This window comes from Sabethes cyaneus, chromosome 3 (assembly GCF_943734655.1).
Source record: "Sabethes cyaneus chromosome 3, idSabCyanKW18_F2, whole genome shotgun sequence".
In the NCBI taxonomy this organism is placed as follows: domain Eukaryota; kingdom Metazoa; phylum Arthropoda; class Insecta; order Diptera; family Culicidae; genus Sabethes; species Sabethes cyaneus.
Genome location: NC_071355.1, coordinates 90,574,733 through 90,594,217, shown reverse-complemented (window position 1 = coordinate 90,594,217; position 19,485 = coordinate 90,574,733). Strand labels below are relative to the sequence as shown.

The window sequence follows — 19,485 nt, the reverse complement described above, 5'->3', positions numbered from 1 at the left end:
ACACACACACACACACACACACACACACACACACACACACACACACACACACACACTCACACACCACACTCACACTCACACTCACACTCACACTCACACTCACACTCTCACAAACACACACACACACACACTCACACACTCACACACACACACACACACACACACACACACACACACACACACACACACACACACACACCACACACACACACACACACACACACACACACACACACACACACACACACACACTCACACTCACACTCACACTCACACTCTCACACACACACACACACACACACACACACACACACACACACACACACACACACACACACACACACACACACTCACACTCACACTCACACTCTCACACACACACTCACACACACACACACACACACACACACACACACACACACACACACACACACACACACACACACACACACACACACACACACACACACACACACACACACACACACACACACACACACACACACACACACTCACACTCACACTCACACTCACACTCACACTCTCACACACACACACACACACACACACACACACACACACACACACACACACACACACACACACACACACACACACACACACACACACTCACACTCACACTCACACTCACACTCTCACACACACACACACACACACACACACACACACACACACACACACACACACACACACACACACACACACACACACACACACACACACACACACACACACACACACACACACACACACACACACTCACACTCACACTCACACTCACACTCACACTCACACTCTCACACACACACACACACACACACACACACACACACACACACACACACACACACACACACACACACACACACACACACACACACACACACACACACACACACACACACACACACACACACACACACACACACACACACACACACACACACACACACACACACACACACACACACACACACACACACACACACACACACACTCATACTGTGCTTGAGTTTTGATTCTTCTGATGTTTTGACAACTTTTGACAATTTTAGCTATTGGAGTTCATTTTACGGGCGGCAAAGAAGTTTCTATATTATTGGTTGGTTTATTTATTAGAGAAACTTTACACCGGACGTTTCGGTGCATTCGTGTCTTAGGGCTGATTGATTGTGAGAAACGTGCTGCTCGAGCCAAAGATGCTGATAGGGATAATAGGGCAAAATAGGGCAAAATGGACCACTTCCCGAACTCTATGCAGGATGTAACATCACTCATCGATTTTCTGCATTTTTTTGCGTGGGTAAAAGTATCTGTAAAATTCCAAACCAGCGGCTTCTAATTCTTGGGACTACGAGTTCGTTTTTGCCAATTGTGCACTGGCGGGGCAAAAGTGCGAAAATCGCGGGGCAAAAGTTCGAAGTATGAATCCATGAAATTACCACAGCAGTAGTTAACAAAACCGTGGTATCTTCAATCTGCGATATGTTTCGATAAGGAATAATCAAATTCGCACCTTTGCCTCCGTCAGATCGAAACTTTACCAAAGGTTTTTTTTTGTTTCACCAGCGGATAGACATTGTTTTCCTTCGGCCAGCATTTGTAGAGCACACAGTTTTCAGCATCTTTCATTTCTAGTATCTGTAATATAGAGCCTAAAACTGCATATACAATTGGCTATGCATTTTTACCTCGTCCATGAATCGCACTTTTGCCCCTACGTGAGTCGCACTTTTGTCCCGCTAGGCGCGTGACGGGGTTTGATCAAATTACGGAAAAGCGAAATATATTTTGTAAATTCTTTTCACCGCATTTTCAAGAGAGTTATCTCGCATAACTTTTCAAAAGGACCTAAGCAACATTGAGAGACTCTCTTTGGACTCCCTCTCTTTCGATTATTATGACGACAATAATACATTTCAACAAAAGTTTTCTTGACGATTAGTTAGCTGGTAACACCAGCAACCGATTTATGCAAGGCAGATGTTTTAAAGTGCATTTGCATCGCTGTGGCAACCGAAAGAGAAGAGGCATTAAGAGAATCTCTCAATGTTACTTAGGTCCTTTTGAAAAGTTACGCGAGATATGTGAGTGATGTAAAACGCTGCTACAATTTTTCAACATGTAATACCCTCCTGTTGATATCGTATTTGCCGTATAACGAAATATTACACTCAAATCGCTCTAAAATAACATTTACCCATAACTCAGCAACCATGCTTCGTAAGCAACAAATGTTTACGATAGCTTCAAGCTGTCAAAGTTGTCACCAATCCATGGCAATGTAGTTAATTTACTTGGAATCTGCACTGATGAATCATTGAATCGCACTTTTACCCCCATCCATCACACTTTTGCCCCTCCTTCCTCTGCTCTTATTTGCAACAACAAGATAAATAAAGCAATGCTTTTGACGTCTGGACGCCGGTTTATATAAAGCGCACACTTTGGATCATTTTTCATTGTTATTGTTGCTCAGTTTTTGGCATGTACCTTATTTTTGGTCTAGATATCAAAATTTTCTAGTTGTTTTTAAAAAATGCAAAATTTCTTATTTTTCAGTTTAGGTGTACATACTTAACAATCGTTTCATTGAAGCTGAAAGTAAAATAATAGCTTTCGAAAACAAAAAAAAGGCTTCTACATCTCTGCTGCTGCTATCTTCACCCGGACGAACCAAAAAGATTCACAAAGATTCTCAGAGATTCCTCGCGTTGGAATCGTGCATAAGAATTCTGCATACGATTCGTATAAAATGCCTTGCTTATAGAATCAGGATTCTTGTATGAGAATCCAAAAGGCGAGTTCCCAGGATACCTATAATTCGGTGACGGAATCCCCTTTACTATGAAATAGGAATTTTTCGGCTTCTGAAACAGGTAGGGTAAGACTGTCCAGAACGCACGAATAGTAATTGTTTAAAAACGCGAAAACTATTTGGTAAAATTATGAATGCGCATTTTATTTTGATGTAAAACAAGCTATATTTTGATGTAAAACAAGCTAATTCATAATTGTGTAGAATGTATAAGCATCAAACATAACCACATCCAATAAAATCAAGCGATTATCCGCGATCTCATTCCACATAAAAGATCACGGTTTTCTCTTAAGCTTTTACTACTAGTCAGTATGCAAATTTCATAATAAATACAGTCTATCTAATTGATATACTGTCATACTCGATGATTCATCACAAAAACGGCATTAACTAGGCATGATTTTCACATATATTGCAAAAAACTTCAAAATGCAAAACAGGGGTAGAATGCATCACAGCGGGATCGAACAGTTATAAAATATTTTTAATTTGCAGTACATCTTTTGTTTCGGATTATTTATTAAAAATGTAGCAATATTGTGTATTGTATAGGACTTAGAATTTGCCTTAAACCTAATTGTACATTGTTTAACTTACAATATTTCATCACACATCAGTTGGAGAAAAGTAGATGATTAAATTTTATTGCCAATTATGTTGAGATATGAACCCATTGTACCCCGGCAAACAAGCGTTTGTAACAAACGCTATAACGAACGCTTCCGCCATTTCGGCAGTCTAGTTTTAGAAGTTTATACAACACGTTATTGAATGAAAATTTTTTGGTTGCGTTCAACGCCTAGCTGGGCAAACTTGGTGCGTTTTGTCCACGGGCTTTGGCGTTCTGCCTCACATAATGATTTGGACTCTTGCCGAAAATCGTCAAAAATAACAAAAAATACTGGTTTTTGTTAGGAAATTTCACCAGGAGTAAGTGTAAAAAAGATCCCAAAGTCTTCTAGAAGTTGAAAAACGTGGAACAAACACGCCGTTGCTCTGCAAAATGATGTTTTACTTAAGCGGTGCATTCTGCACGACTTTACCGTATCCAGGTTGTGTTAGTAAGGGCATATTTATAGCCTAATTTTACATGAAAAATGATTTTAATATGTCGAGGATCTCGGAGTTTATCACGTAAATAATTCAGAAAAACTGTTTTCTCAAGTTAAACACGCCTCTCACGTCGAGGACCTGCGTTCAAATCCCAACTCCGCAGAAGTCACGAATGACCCAAGCTGTTAAAGTGACTATAACCTAACAAAAAAAATTGAGCCCAAGCACAGTTTATTGTCAGGTATTTTTTTGGCAAATTAGTGATAAAACAAGAAGTCATCGTTGGTTCCTTTATGGTACCATGGTCCATGGTGCATAAAAATGAATCGATGATGATGATAGGAATAGAAAAGAGAATGAGAGAGACACATTCAGGCACAGTTACGTATAGCTGACACGCGGACTCCAGACATCAATGGAAATTTTTACTACACTCCGGACGTTCAAAATTCACTATACGATTCAAAATAACTTAAACTATATATTTCGATGTGTTCCTTTCTGCAGTATGTGAACGAACCCAATATACCAATTTGACATGTGCTAATTCCGCAATGTTCGCACAGCTGAAAGTAGTCGTCAAGTCACTAAATAAACCAGAACACCGACCGGTGGAAAGTTTCTGCTGTGCCTATTTTTCATCCTACAAACCCGGTTTTATTAACATTTATCCAGATCAAGCTGCACCATTGACTGGCATCTTTCCCATTTCACACTGCATTCATAATTCTCGCTCCCGGTTTCCAAGTGGCACGTTGATACGTTGCCCAACACGGATCCAGAGACATGCAAAGAATGATGTTTAGTTTAGTTATTTTCGATCCATGTCTCAGAACTGACCGTTCTATCCGCTCAGCTGTATTCAGCCCTTTTTAATTCTGCGTTAAATTTGAACCAGGAATTATGTTTGAATAACCGGAAATAGTGTATTCATCAAAATAAATAAATTAAATTTTAGTTATAACAAATTAAAGTACAAGTAGTTGTAAAGCCAAACTTAAGAAGATGAGGTTTGAAAAAAAGAATATTTATTGCATCGTAATATTGACAATCGTTCAATTGGGACAAGTGTGCGCGGAAACGATTGATGAAACCAGCGAAAGATACCGCCAAAATCAGTTTGGTAGGAATCCGGATGATGGCGGAGGCAAACTTTTATCACGAAAAAGACGATTTTTATCATTTCCTGAAGGAAGTTCGTTTCAAGTAGGTTAGTAGTGAAACGGTTTGATATTTGAGGTGAACATTGGATTTAATATCTTTGGTGAAATAGTAACAGTTGTTGTTTTTTTCTGGGATAATCGTGTACATTATATTTCTAATGTTGAACATAATTAAGTGGAACATTAAAATAGTTCATATTGTGCATTCTTTCATTCTCCTCAGTTTACGATCAAACTATTCCCATCGTGGGTAGCACATTGCTGTACACCGTGGGCGTGACGGTTGCCGCGGCCTGGCAACTGCCAAACGTATCCCCATTCGAAGTCCTTAGGTTGCTTCGAGAGAAAATAGCCGGCGGATCTCTGCTGCGTCGAACGGATCAGAACGTTAATAGCACGACTCTAATCGATACTAGCACCAGCTCCTATGATCAATACAATAAGCATTCGTTCTATTACACCGCACAGAACAATCAAAGTAATTACGCCGGCACAAGTGGGACGAAAAATATTTTGAACAATTATTACAATACACACGCGCAGCAGCAAACAGCGCCAGGTGGTTCAAATCGAATAAATTATTACACGAACGGGAACGACAACGTTTTTGGAGGACAAAATAATAAGTACGGAACAAAGCCATGGCCACAACTGGATAGCAACGCATTGTACGATAGTTTTCCCCCGAGTTTTGTGCCGCCATTCAATTCAACCAGAAACGATTGGGGTGGACTCGTTAGCAGGTAGGATGCAATCAGTTCAAACGGGTTAAAATTACATAGTGGTGGAAAATAATTGCTACAGTTAATTAGTTGACTTACAATGTTAAAAAAATCGAATTGGATGATGCCAAAAAAATCTCCTAAAACTAGGCTGAATGCACATGATTCTATAATTTATAAGACTAGAGCTTATAGAAATAGATTAGTGTTTAAGAGTAACTCTATGCCATAAATCCCTTCAAGTTGAAATTTGATAAAATAGATCAATAAACGGGTGCATTCGGCTAATCCAAAATTATAAATTTATTTTTACACAGATATACTTCCTACAGAGCATTTTGTGATGCAACTAACCGAGGCACATATTGTAGAACCGAAAAGACAATCAATTTAACCTGGCTACTGTTTGAACTAGCAGAATTAATTGACTTGAAACCACCACTTCATTCACAGATACATACAGGCATGGATTCGAAGACATCCACCAGACTATCCAATTACCAGCAAACGGTACTATCCCGTGTTTGGCAAACGAAGCATCGACGAGCATACCCATCCGGAGGACAAATACTTCCTCGAGCATCACCGAGCGACGCGACATCAGTTGTACCGGAAAATTGAAACTTTCTTAGAAGGGTGAGGTCACCATGATGATGAGTAGAAAATCGAAAACTGAAAGCAATCCAACTGTTGTTATACAATCATCTTTCAGGCAGAGCAAACATGGACATCATTGTGTGCTAAGAGCTTTATGTGAAAGCGGTCAAAGGAAAAATCAGAAAAAACCAGAATCGTTTCTACGGGAAATTCTCAAGGCTATATTTAGGTATTACTTAAGAAATAATCGACATTGTTTGCCATTTTATTTTGTTTTCTTTTTTTAAGTTTACCTTCCACACACGACCTGCCGGTTGATTATACGCATCGAACATACGACGAAGCTCACGCGCATACAGGGGATTGCGAGGACAGGTATCCATTCTGCAAGGACAGTATCTGGTCCGATGACTTTGTTTTCTGAATGGACTCAATGGAATCATACATGGCTTATTATGAACGTTCAACAATCACTGATCGACAAAATTGAACGCATCTTGTCAAATTCACAAAAACCAAATTATTCTCTATCACACGTTTCACATGAGACGTCAAAGACCGTAATTGGTTTTTCGGAAAGAGTATTTGAAATTTTGCAACTTTGCGCTACAATACGACTGCAATATTTGCAGCAAAATCAGTTTTGTAGATTTTCTGATATGATGCTTGCTTTTGTAGAATACCTTGATTTTTCGTGTACGCTAAACCGTCCTAAGTGACAGCGACTGGAGCTTTTTCTACTTTTGAATCTTTCTCTTGCTTTTTGTGAATTTAACTCGAACGATTTTGTCGACTAGGGTAAACTACCAAAACCAAATATTTTTTGTGTAAGTATTTTAGTAAAAAAATGTGAAATAAAACCACGCCGTATTACGAAGCTTCTCAAGCAATGATATGTAGTTATTCATGTGAGTTCCATTTCTGTAAAGCCCGAGAATGATTAAAAATTAGGATTGGAATTTTGTAAAAATCTTACCTATGACTGTGTGCGGCACTACCCCTACCTCCTAGTGGTACCAACCGGAATACGAGCAAATTTAGCAAAGATCGGGTAATCCACCCCGGCTAAGGTCGGATACCGACAGAGAAGGGGTCACTCATGCGAACGCTAAGTGTAGCAACAAGGGATAGCCTTGTCAGCCTTGAGTGCCTTTTCCCATGTCAAGCGCGTCTGTCGAAGGCTTGACGATTCCTCAAACAAATGCGCAGTTGTACTCCAGGTTAGGAGCGACTCACGACAGCGTTTGATTCCGAGCGGGTGGCTGCATTGCGAAATGTGTTGTCTCGGCAATAAATCTAAGATGGCAGCCTCATCACGAGACTAGGTTGCGTGGTCCTAGTAAAGCAACCGCTCTAAACCATTCTAATACAAAAGTTCATGAAAATTCATCTCAGAACATTCGGCATGAACAAAAACGACAAAACAGTGACATTAAGTGGCTGCTTGCTACCTGGATTTGCAGATCGCTTAATTTTGTAAGTGACGATAGGGTGCTGCTCGATCAGTTAGAGCCCCGAAAGTTTGGGATCGTGGCACCGTAGGTGATTTGTCGCAAAGGTGAGAAGCTGTGGAGGATCCGTGGCGGCAATGTCCTATTTTACCAGAGCGATGGAGCGTCCAACGTGTTTCATATTTATGGGAAGAATGCAAGATCACGTAATGGACTTGAAAACGATCAACGAGAGGACGTGGAGAGGACAAAAGGTCGTTTCTTCAACTACACCACCATAAACGCGCTTTGTCCACACGAAGGTAGACCCGACGACGAAAAGGAAGCGTTGTGCACGCCAGAATGCAACATATGACAGTTGCTCGCCCTGGAGCATAAAGATCGTCATCGGGGACATGATCGCCCAGATCGGCAGAGAAGCAATGTCTAGACCGGTAATCGGGCCCCTTAGCCTGCACACCGACATGAACCTTAACGGTCAGCGATCAACTTTGCAGCTTCCCGAGGCTTGGTGCTCAGATGGTGATCATTTTCTTTCCCCACTCAGATATCCACAAAGTGATCTGGAGATCACCTGATCAACGGATACTGAACCAAGTCGATGAACGGTCATTCTCGACATACGCTCCCTACGGGGTGCAGCTATCGACTCAAATTATTATGTAGTAGCGGTACATATGCGCTCAAAACTATCAAATAACTTCGCAGCAAAACCGTCCTCCTCGGTTAAACATTCGGTAATTAGGCAACACGAGATTTGCCGAGGACTACTCGCGTGTACTAGATAAAGCTCTGCATTCTGTGGAGCTAGTTGCTTCGGCTTTCGAAAATGGATAGAGCAAGACACGCTCCGCCGTCTATAAATCCGCAACCGCGGTGCTAGGTGCAGGAACCTCGATTGCACGAAATGATTTTTTTGACTGGGAATGCCATTAAGCTATGGAGAGGAGAAAAACAGCTTGGAAAAGCTATCTAAGCGTTGCCACGAGGAAGAATTTGGCCAACTATTCACGAGCGCGGAAAGAGTTGACCACGGTTCTGAGGAGGAAAAAGCACAAGAAGGAGGATAGTAAAGATATAGTAAGTAAAGTTATAGTAAAGAGCTTACTATAACACGATTGAGAAAAACGTGCCGCTCGAGCCATAGATGGTGAAGTTCTATGAGAAGGTAAACCTAACGTGTAAAGGATACACACCGAAGCCTGATATGTGTAGAGACGAGAAGGGTAATCTGGTCACAACCCAGGTGGTCGATAGTTCTTCGATGGGCATCTCAATGGTGATATAACAGAAGGAGACGGAACGGAAGTTAACCTAGGAGTGCCTATAAACGATAACAGTGTACCGGCTTCCCTCGAAAATATCCGAAGAGATCCAGCGATAAATCGGTCAGCTGAAAAATGATAAAACTACAACAGAACTTTACACAAATGGCAAAGAACCACTTGCAACGGCACTTCACTGGATAATTTGGGATAAAAATTGGGGAGGAGGAAAAGCTACCGGATGAGCGGATGGAAGATGCGGTGTGCCCCATCTATAAAAAGGGTGATCAGTTCGATTTTTGTAATTACCACGGCATTGCGTTGATCATCGCCGCTTACAAGGTGCTCTACCCGATTTTGTTACGTCGTCTATCCTCAATAGCAAAACAATTCGTAGGGTAGTATCAGGCGAGGGGGGCCCGTGCCACTATGGAATAAATTTTCACTCTCCGACAAATCGTCCAGAAATGTTTGGAGAACAACGTGCCCATCATATTTTCGTGGATTTCAAGGCAGCATAAGATACAGCCGAGCGCGTACAGCTATAGCAGATAATGCACGGGAACTGTTTTCCGGCTAAACTGATGCTGATTGATCAAAGTCACCCTGCTGCTAGTGATGTGCTACAGCATTTATGTCACATGTCAGGAAGCAACATGTGTAATAAAGTGAATATAATAATAATTTCATGGTGTAGTTTATGTTATTTGTTGCCCTCAAGCAACTCTTATTCTACTTCTGTTAGCGGTGCTGCTGATACGTTTGCACAGCACTTATTCGACATGCATTGTCTTAGATGCCTTTAAGCAACCAGTATTCCACATTTGCTCTTAGCGGTGCTGCTGATACATTTGGATAACGTTCATTCAACTCTTGTTCCACACTTACATAACAACGTTCGAAACAGCGTAGATGTTGGTTAGAAGCTAGAAAAAATATGGGATATGACGTTCACAAAACATGTACTTCAGCAAATTCGTTTATTCAGCACCGGATGCTACTACACAACTCTTATTCCACATCTAGTCTTTTAGGTGCTGCCGTTTTGTTCCTTGGGAGGAGTGTTTTTCGTGGACAGTCTCGAGTCCCTGCGAGTCGCGCAAAGGGTTGCGGTGAGGGGATGGACTGTCCTGTATGTTATTCAACATTGGTATTGAAGGTGTGATCTGTGATCTGGCAAGCAAGCATCGAAACGAGAGGAACGATCTTTAGCAAATTAGCCAACTCCTGGCCTTCACAAATGTTTTTGACATCATTACCTTTAGAAAGTTGCGTTCGATTTTCGCTTTCTACTTCTGTTCTGTCCAACAAAGCTCCTGCAGCGTCGCGATTTCAAAGATACGAGGTTGGATTGCAATCCGGAAAGCTCCTTATCCAGAAATGTTCCTTAAAGTTCACGTTCCGAGTTTACAACAGTAGTCCAAATTTAATTGCTTAGTTTTTATTCAATAGTTCCGATCCGCGACTTCTCATATGCAACATTTCTGTTGTAGAGGGCTGTCACGAGTACGATGATGACATGAAAATCAGAGGAGCCACTTAGAGCCACTGCAAATATGCTCAATGCATTCTTCGTTCCGAAAAGTTACTTTCTGCATTGCTTAAGCAACAGATATCACTTTGAATGAAATCAAGATATGGAAGTTGATATATACTTACTTCAACAAGGTCCCGTCACTAGGCACGTGAATGTACTGATGTTTCTTTCATTTAAGGCCATAACTGTGAGTAATAGATAAAGGGTGTCCCACATCAAATTGCACCACGGAAGAAACGCTGTAGAAAATTACCCATTGGATATTTTCTCTTGAAAATTTGGGTACAAGCAGTTTAGAGTGTATTGTTTACACTCTATTTTTATCGCGATCTGTTTTTAGAAAATTGGAAAAATCGCGGGTCACCCGAAAAGCAACATCGCAAATTTATTTTGGGCAAGCACCTGGAAAATCCTAAATTCTCTCATCATGAATGATGAGACTTTCGTCAAAGCGGACCGCCTTGCACAAGTTTGATGTTCCGGAGGAAGTAAGGATGCAGAAACTTACATAGTTTGCCAAGAAATACATGATTTGGCCAAGAAATACATCATGTGGCAAACGGAGTCCGCCGTTCGTGACTACCGGGACTGTAAACGGACAGATCTACCTCAAGGAGTGTGTACAAAAGCATCTGCCTTCTCTGTCGAAGCAACACGAAGGCCCTACGATCTTCTGGCCGGATCCATCTTCGTGTCAATATTCAAAGGATATCTTGGAGAGGTACGAAGCCAACGGAGTCACTTTCGTACCCAAGGACATGAACGCCTCCAACGCACCGGAACTAAGGCCTATCGAAAAATACTAGGCTATTATGAAGCAGGCATCACGGAAGCATCCCAAGGAGGTCAAGCCTGAGGAAGACATGTAGAAAAAGTGGATTTCCGTACAGATGAAGCTGCAGCTAGGTTGTACAAAACTTTTTTAGTGGAGTTAAGCGTAAGGGGGCGAGCATACGGTTGTGGTATTGATGTTGAATGAAACAAATATGCCCCCCAGATAACACAAAATCGTAATAGAAAGTTCACATTAAATCGTTTTCATGTCAATTTCACATTGGAATTGTATAATGATTAGAGTATGTCAAATCGAAGTGAACAATAAGTTGCTTTGCAGTCATGCGTGTCTTCAATATTTGCAATATGCGTTGCAATATTTGATTATATCTTAATCATATATTCAGGAGTATTTAGTTGCGTGTTATAAAAATTGAGCAAAATAGAAATACAAATAGTTGTCAAAATTTTCGCACGTATATCGCCTCCACTTTGGTACATATATGTTCTTATATGGCGTGAAATATAACTTTTTCGTTCAGATATGATTTCGTATACCTCAGTTGCAATCGAGATATACAAACCAAATGGTTTACTGGGCAAAAGCTTACTAATGGGTTATATTTTATTGTTTGAAAGTTTGAAAAGGATCGGTCAATTAGGTAATTTTCTACAGCGTTTCTTCGGTGGTGCAATTTGATGTGGGACACCCTTTAATTTTTAAGATAAAGGTTTTCAAAATTTTTTATTTCTACGAACTTATGAAAAAAGTCTACTCGAGAAAATTTCAAGATCTTTTGTATTTTGTTTAAGAAAGTCTGACTTCCCAGCACTTGAATCAACAATACACTGAAGTCGCTTTTTACACGACTAATTTTACGCGAATTTCGGAATAAACTTGCCTTTTCACGCCAACTTCAGAATTTTTACCATGGGTTTTACGCGAATTTCGCAATTGTTCACGTAAAAAGTGACTTGAGTGAACAAGAGAAAACGCGGTTTTGCAAAAAATAACCCCATCATGAAATCACCTCAATTATTCGGCTCAGCAGATTTCATCACACGTTGCAATAAAGGTATCGGTCATCACTTTACACCGTAATACAAAAATGATGGTTTAGGTTTACTACAGGTGCGTAAAATTCCAAAATTAGCAGTAATTTACATGTTCTATTTTAGGATGCCATTTATACGTTGATATAAATGAAACTAACTCATTTGGGGAATTTTGCCTTTCATCCGGTTAAACCTATCTGAAATAACATCTGCCAGGAAACTTTTTTTATCGCGGGTGTACAGTTGAACTGTGGCAATTGAGCGAGGCGGGCTTCAATTACAATTTTTATTTAATATTTTATCACGGCGGTAAGTGTATTTTTTTTATTTCGAAGTTTTTTTTTCTCAAATACCTGGTCTTCTGGAAAATATCTGATATTTATCCATCATTGTGTACCAACATAAAAAAGGAATGAAACTTCAAAAATCTCTTGGTGCGGCAAATCTTAGTAATTACTTTTCGTTGGTAAAGTTCTTCTTAGAAAACTTTTCTCAACATTCAATATTCGACTGGCATCATTTTCAACATTCAACTAACGTGATAATAGAATCACACTTGTTATTTCCTCCGTTTCGAGTCATTGTACAGCAGTAGAAGCTTAGTAGCTGTCAAAACAATCAACAAAACAAATCCTGTTAACATTGAACAAGCAGTTCTTGTAAAGTTTTACCCAGGTAACCAATAAGCATTAACATAAGCAGTAAATTAAAGATTTGGGATTTCCAATGTATTCTGCTTCACGTTGCACGTATATTATCTTTGTGACTGCTACTGATTCTACAGGTGGCCAAAATGGCTCTTTTGTGTGAGTAACTCTGAGCCGTCCATTTTCTACCGCGATCAGATTCAAATGAGCGACGAGCAATCGAGTTGAGCAGGCGAGTAGAGCAGTCGAATCAAGCAGTCGAGTTAAGCAACTCAGTCGAGCAGTCGAACCGAACAGTCGAGTTGACCAGACTAGTCGAGCAGTTAAATCAAGTTGTTCAGTCAAGCAGTCCAGTCGAGCCGTTTAGTCGAGTTATCCAGCCGAGCAGTTGAGTCGATCTGTCCAGTCGAGCTTTCAAGTCGAATGGTTAAATCGAGTAGTCTAGTCGAGCAGTCTGGTTGAGTAGTAAATCGAGCAGTCGAATCGAACAGTGTAGTCGAGTAGTCGAGTCGAGTTGTTAAGTAGAGCAGTTGAATCAAACTGTTCAGTCAAGTAGTCCAGTTGAGCAGTTAAATCGAGTAGTCGAATCGAGCATTTAGGTCGACTAGTAAGCCGAGCAGTCGAATCGAGCAGTTGAGTCGACTGGACTAGTGGTAGAAATAGGGAGTGGAGCTGTTCAGTCAAGCGGTCAGGTCGATCGTCCAATCGAGCAATCCAACAGTCCAGTCGAGCAGTTCAGTTAAGCATTCCAGTCGAGCAATCAAATCGAGCAGTCTAGTCGACCGGTTGACCAGTGAGGTGACTGAGAATAGAACCCATTGCTACGAAAGCATGACTTCCTGCCTGGGGCCTGTTTTTAGATACCGATAAGCTTCTTATCGGCCACAAAAGGCCGAATCATGAAAGGCCGATTTTTTTGGAATGCCTAAATAACTATTCAATAAAAAACATCAATTGGCAAGTAGTTAACAAATAACTTTGATCAAACAAAAAACAAAATAAGCAACACCACTATTTACTATAGAGTATAGATGATTGATAGTCCTTTGTTGAACTTCATTCATTATAAGGTGCAAAACCTAAAGGGTGTCAAATCACCCACATCAAATTGCACCACGGAAAAAACGCTGTAGAAAATCATCTATTTGACCGATCCTTTTCAAACTTTCAGACAACAAAATATAACCCATTAGTAAGCTTTTGGCATTTGATAATTGACACGGAGGCAGATCCGGCTAGAAGATCGTAGGACCCTCGTATTGCTTCGACAGAGAAGACAGATGCTTCTGTAAACACTCCTTGAGGTAGATCTGCCCGTTTACAGTCCCGATAGTCACGAACGGCGCACTCCGTTTGCCACATGATGTATTTCTTGGCAAAATCATGTATTTCTTGGCAAACTATGAAAGTTTCTGCATCTTTACTTCCTCTGGATCATCAAACTTGTGCTGAGCGGCAGTGTTGATAAAAACTCGAAATCTCAAAACTCATCAAAAATCAAAATCAACTGTGAATCATGTCAACTTGATCCTATGCAAAAAAACTCACGCGTGAGTTTTTCTGTTTGCATAGCAAAAAGCACAAAACTCACACGTATTTCTTCCCGCTTGATCACATTCTGCTTTGCTTCAACTGCTACCCGGAGCTATACACATATACATACAAATTCGTTGTTGAACAGCATAGGGATTCTCTCGTGCGATACGTAACTGTGAGTGAGCGAAAGAGAATGAATCTCTAAATAAATCGTTAAAATCTCTAAAATCGTCTAAATAAATAAGTTAAACTAAAACACACATTTAAACTACATGTTTATCTAATTCTTATTAGGCGTTTTACTTTCTAGTTAAGAAAATGTCGATTCCCGCGAAGGAAAAATGTAAATTCTGCCAATTTGTTTGCCATCTTAATTCATGAATGAGTGCTAGCTTTTTCGTTGCTGATATTTCCTCTGGTGGTTAATTCCCTTTCGCTCTCTGGTTCGTTGTATGAAATGCCAGCTGTGGAAGAAGTAAGCAAAATACTCACAGCTGAATTTGGTTCACATCGCTTAGCAACAGAGACATCGCATATAATAGCGAGAGAAATTCATATGTGAGTTCGGCGCTTCTGATCAAGGTTGAAATTTCTTGTGCTTGAAATCTCATTGAGTTTTTTGCTGCAATGAATTTTTCAACTTTTCAGATTCAGAAACAGATGATAACGCGGTGAAAATAACGTCCGACGCTCCAAAAATACCGTGTGAATAATTCTTTAACAAGCATGATAGCATAAAAGTGATCCAGTGATCCTGTTTATGTTGGTTTTACTTATTTTGTTCGCAAACAGGGTCGATAATACCGACTCGTTGAAAATTTTCCTTAATTAATGTTTACATACATGCTCTTTCAGGTTCCACAAATTGCTTGATAGGGCAAATTTTCGAAGAGTTTGAAGGACACAAAAATTATGAATTTTGTACCAGAGATTTTCCAAAGGGCAAAACAGCCTCAAACCGTAGCAAAACTTCAAGAAATGTAAAAGTCACTTTTGGCTGTGCGGTCCAAGAAATAATCATTATTATTAGTTTACATAAGGTTTATTTCTAGTTTTACCATTACCGTAGCAATGTAGCATTAATTGTGCTACACACAATTTTCAAACCATTTATACCTACTATTTATTTTTAATTTCAGGATTATTTTCTGGAGTCGCAAGGATTTTTTTTATTATTTTAACCTAATTTCTATTACTCTTTCGAAATGGGTAACAATACGCTCAGATCTGTTTGAATCACCCTGTTTTGTCGAATCATTGCTATTTATGAAAGACGTTAGTTTAAAGCCTTCTAATATTTTCAGATCCGCCACAGCACTGATTGAATAAATGGGTACTAACGACAGTAAAAACCTAGTGAACTACTGAAAAATGTGACAAAAAGTAAACAAGGTCACTTTCTTTTAGGTAATAGTAAGCTATTTGAGAGTGTTTTCGTTAGCTGAGTCTGGACCATCATTAGTAAAGGTAGCTAACTCCTGGACTTCGTGGATCTCTTCGATATTATAGCCATAAGTAGAAACTTTGCGACGGCTAAAGCAGGCTACGCCAGACCTAAAGCGGAGGTAACTAGAACTGAGTTTAAAATAAATGCGTCGAGGACCAAATACATGAAAAAATAGAGACTCAAAGGAGACAAACGCGCACGGTAATCGTTGGCGGCGACAAACTAGAAGTGGTAGATGTATTCGTGTTTTTGAGAACGCTGGTGACTGTGGATAACAAACCAAGTAAGGAGATCCAACATTGCATTCGAGCAGGTGATCGGGAATACTTTACCCTTCGCTAAACGCTACGACCAAGAAGCTTGCGGTGTACAAATCTGACAATGTTCAAAATCCTTATTAGACCCACAGTTCTTCAAGAACTTGATGCTGGGACGTTACTCGCGGATGACATACGCCCTTGCCGTGTGCGGAAGTGAACGTGAAAATGAAGAGCAGCGGACGCGCATTAGTCACGAGATACGGGCTCTACCTGGAGATATTTTATCAAAGGACGGTAGGTTACGGTGGGCTGGACACGTAGTACGGATGCCGGACGATAGTGTAGTGAAAACGGTTATCATCATCAATCCCTCCGGCACCAGAAACAGAGAAACTCATCTTGCTAGATGGCTCGACCAAGTCGAAAGTTTCGATTTCGGTGAAACTTTCTTGCTGAACAACAAAATACTAGTCGTATAGACAGATAATGCTTGACTGCAGGAAAAGAGATACAAGTCAAAACTCTAGCTGAGACATATAGGAAGGTAAATTCTATAACTAAACTTTGCAGTTACAGTTACAGTTGTCCGAATTTAAGATATGTTATGTAAATAAGTCTCGACTTTACAAATGAAAAGTATAAGAGATAGGGTCCTTTTTGTGTTTATTTGTTCATGGTTGGTTTCATAAATTTCATGGTACATTGAAAAAAAAAAATTTTTTTTTAAATGTTGTAACTATGAAAAGTTTTGAGCTTCAATGCAGTAGTTTTAATAAAAACTCTTTAAAATATCTTTCAAAAATCGGTTTAGTAGTTCAATATTTAAACAAACAGACAGACAGTTTTAAACAGAAGCAGACCATCTAAGTACCAAATAAAAAGACGGGTCTAAATTTTTCCGAAATAGAATATTTACACACAATTTCACAAAATCGGAAAGCTTTAATTTTTTTTTATAGAACTGTGGTATACGAATGTGTTCTCTAGACTTGAATCCTTCATGATTCATGAAGTTAGTTAGCATTTAACATTGGATAAGAGGAAGATATTACATCAACTATTTGGTACTAGAAGAAATTGAAGCTCGGCTACACGAAGAACACTGTGAATTCGCCTATTTACCGAAAAGTGTTTAAAGTAATGAGTTCAGAAGAAAAAGCTACATGAAGAGAAGCCACGTGATTATGTAGCTTCTGTACCGAATCTTATAAGCTTGGCTTGAAAAGTACTGATGAACATACGAAGCATGACTTGCGCTTTCAATCAAAACGCATTAACTGATCAATTTAATGTCCAAATCAAACACGTAAATCATGAAATATCATCAGCAGCTGAAAGGTGCCCGAACCCACCGTCCAAACTTTCTACGAGTCTGCTACTGAATAATACTGAATGATTTAACATGTAAATATTATAATAAACAATCGAATGCTTGAAAGCGAAATGGTGTCACTAAAAGGTGGAAAGTTTCGATGGTGAGCTCCGTTAGGCCACGCGTACAATCCCGTTCACACTTTTGAACTAATAAAAGCTAATCGCAATTCAATCACGCACGTTCCAGTACGACCATCAACCATTGTCAAGGAGTTTCTCGTTACAAGTGAAACCCAGTATTATGGATTTGCTCTTGTGGAATGTCATTATTGTGTTGTGCTTTAATTTACTTTTTTTCGTAAATTGTTATTCTTACAATGAAAGTCTATCACGAGACGTCGGCCAGGAACGAACATTACTGTATCCGCCGCAAACCACGTTGCAACTGTCGATATGTTTAAGTTCAGGAGGACCGCTGTTCACACCGAAAAAAGTATATCCGTATCGACGATTGGGTGTTAATCTAGGATTTCAGGTGAACTATGGGTTACCCTATCGGTTGAAAGATTTTTATAGCTTTCCCACCTGGGCCCGGGCGATGGCCGGCGTCATCAAAGGACGTGTTCTGCCGACGGAGGTCATCAGTGCTAGAGCTGCTCGAAAACGTCGATCCAAAAGACATTTGAGCGCCGGAGACGTTTACCAGGCGCTGGATGAGGGTTTGAAAATTGCTGGTTACGATGAAGATTGTTTGGTGAAAAGTGTTTGCGAATTGGCTCATAGTCCTTTTCATAGTATAGAGGAAAATTTATATGCAGAAATAATTTATTTCATTTTGAGGTAAGAATATGTCAAATGTTTTGTGTTGCAAACCCTAATGATGTGATTCTTTTCATTGTTTAGCCCCTCCGAACATAAGTCGTTCGAGCACAACGAACGCACCATGAGAGTTAAGTATGAAACTGCGGAACAACTAGGAAAATCGGGCACAGACTGTCATTTGCTGTACCCAAAGTGCAGAAATTCGTTTCTCAATGATATTTCTATATATGTTAAGGATATTGAATCAAACAAAGTACGATAAAAACTGCTGAAGTTTATTAAAAACGATGACATCGTAATTTTTACAGAGTGTCCATATCTATTAAGAATTAAACCGTTTTCAACTTAACTTTTCCTTGTAATATACAGCAGTTCTCCGAATAAGGCGGTGGGTTGTGTGTACGCCCACGCTAAGTCCTTAGTTGTCCATTAACCAATACAGTTAATTTGGTACATTTTTAGTATCTTCTATAACCCAATCAATGACCAAGAATCAACTTTATTGGTTAATGAACAGCTGAGATATCGCGGTAGGCCTAGAGCACCACTCATCGCCTTATTCGAGGGATTTCTGTATATGTCTTTTGAGTACACTCTTAAATGATTCTACCTGTAAATAGGTCGGATATAGCTAAAACTTGGTTGAAACTACTCAAAACGCCCTAAAGTGTACAAACTCAAATTTTGGGTAAAAAATTCAACTAATTTTGGCTACTTGCAACCGATAATTGAATTATTCTCTGTGTCAAATAACGCACTTTTAAGTTCCTACTATCAATTTTTTGGTTGAAAAACTACTCAAAATCTGATTTTGTACTCTTTAAGGGCATTTTGAGTAGTTTTAACCATGTTTTAGCTAATTTCAACCAATTTACGGGTAAATTCATTTAAGAATGTAGGACCAAAAATTGCTGGATATGACAATGACACGCTAATGTAATGCAACACATAATGTTATTAGCGATTAACAATTTGGGAGCTTATCTACACGGTCGGCAG

The 19,485-nt window shown here is 39.8% G+C and overlaps 2 protein-coding genes across 2 annotated transcripts; both read left to right on the top strand.

The window, feature by feature from the left end:
- The first annotated feature begins 4,900 nt into the window (after nt 1-4,900).
- Nucleotides 4,901-6,801, top strand: LOC128743976 (uncharacterized). Its single transcript, XM_053840690.1, has 5 exons — nt 4,901-5,105; nt 5,282-5,801; nt 6,234-6,416; nt 6,493-6,606; nt 6,666-6,801. Exons 1-5 carry the CDS (start codon nt 4,901-4,903, stop codon nt 6,799-6,801), a joined length of 1,158 nt encoding a protein of 385 aa, XP_053696665.1.
- A 10,992-nt stretch (nt 6,802-17,793) lies between these two features.
- On the top strand, nt 17,794-18,748 carry LOC128739868 (uncharacterized). Its single transcript, XM_053835368.1, has 3 exons — nt 17,794-17,825; nt 18,049-18,504; nt 18,568-18,748. Exons 1-3 carry the CDS (start codon nt 17,794-17,796, stop codon nt 18,746-18,748), a joined length of 669 nt encoding a protein of 222 aa, XP_053691343.1.
- The last annotated feature ends 737 nt before the right edge of the window (nt 18,749-19,485 follow it).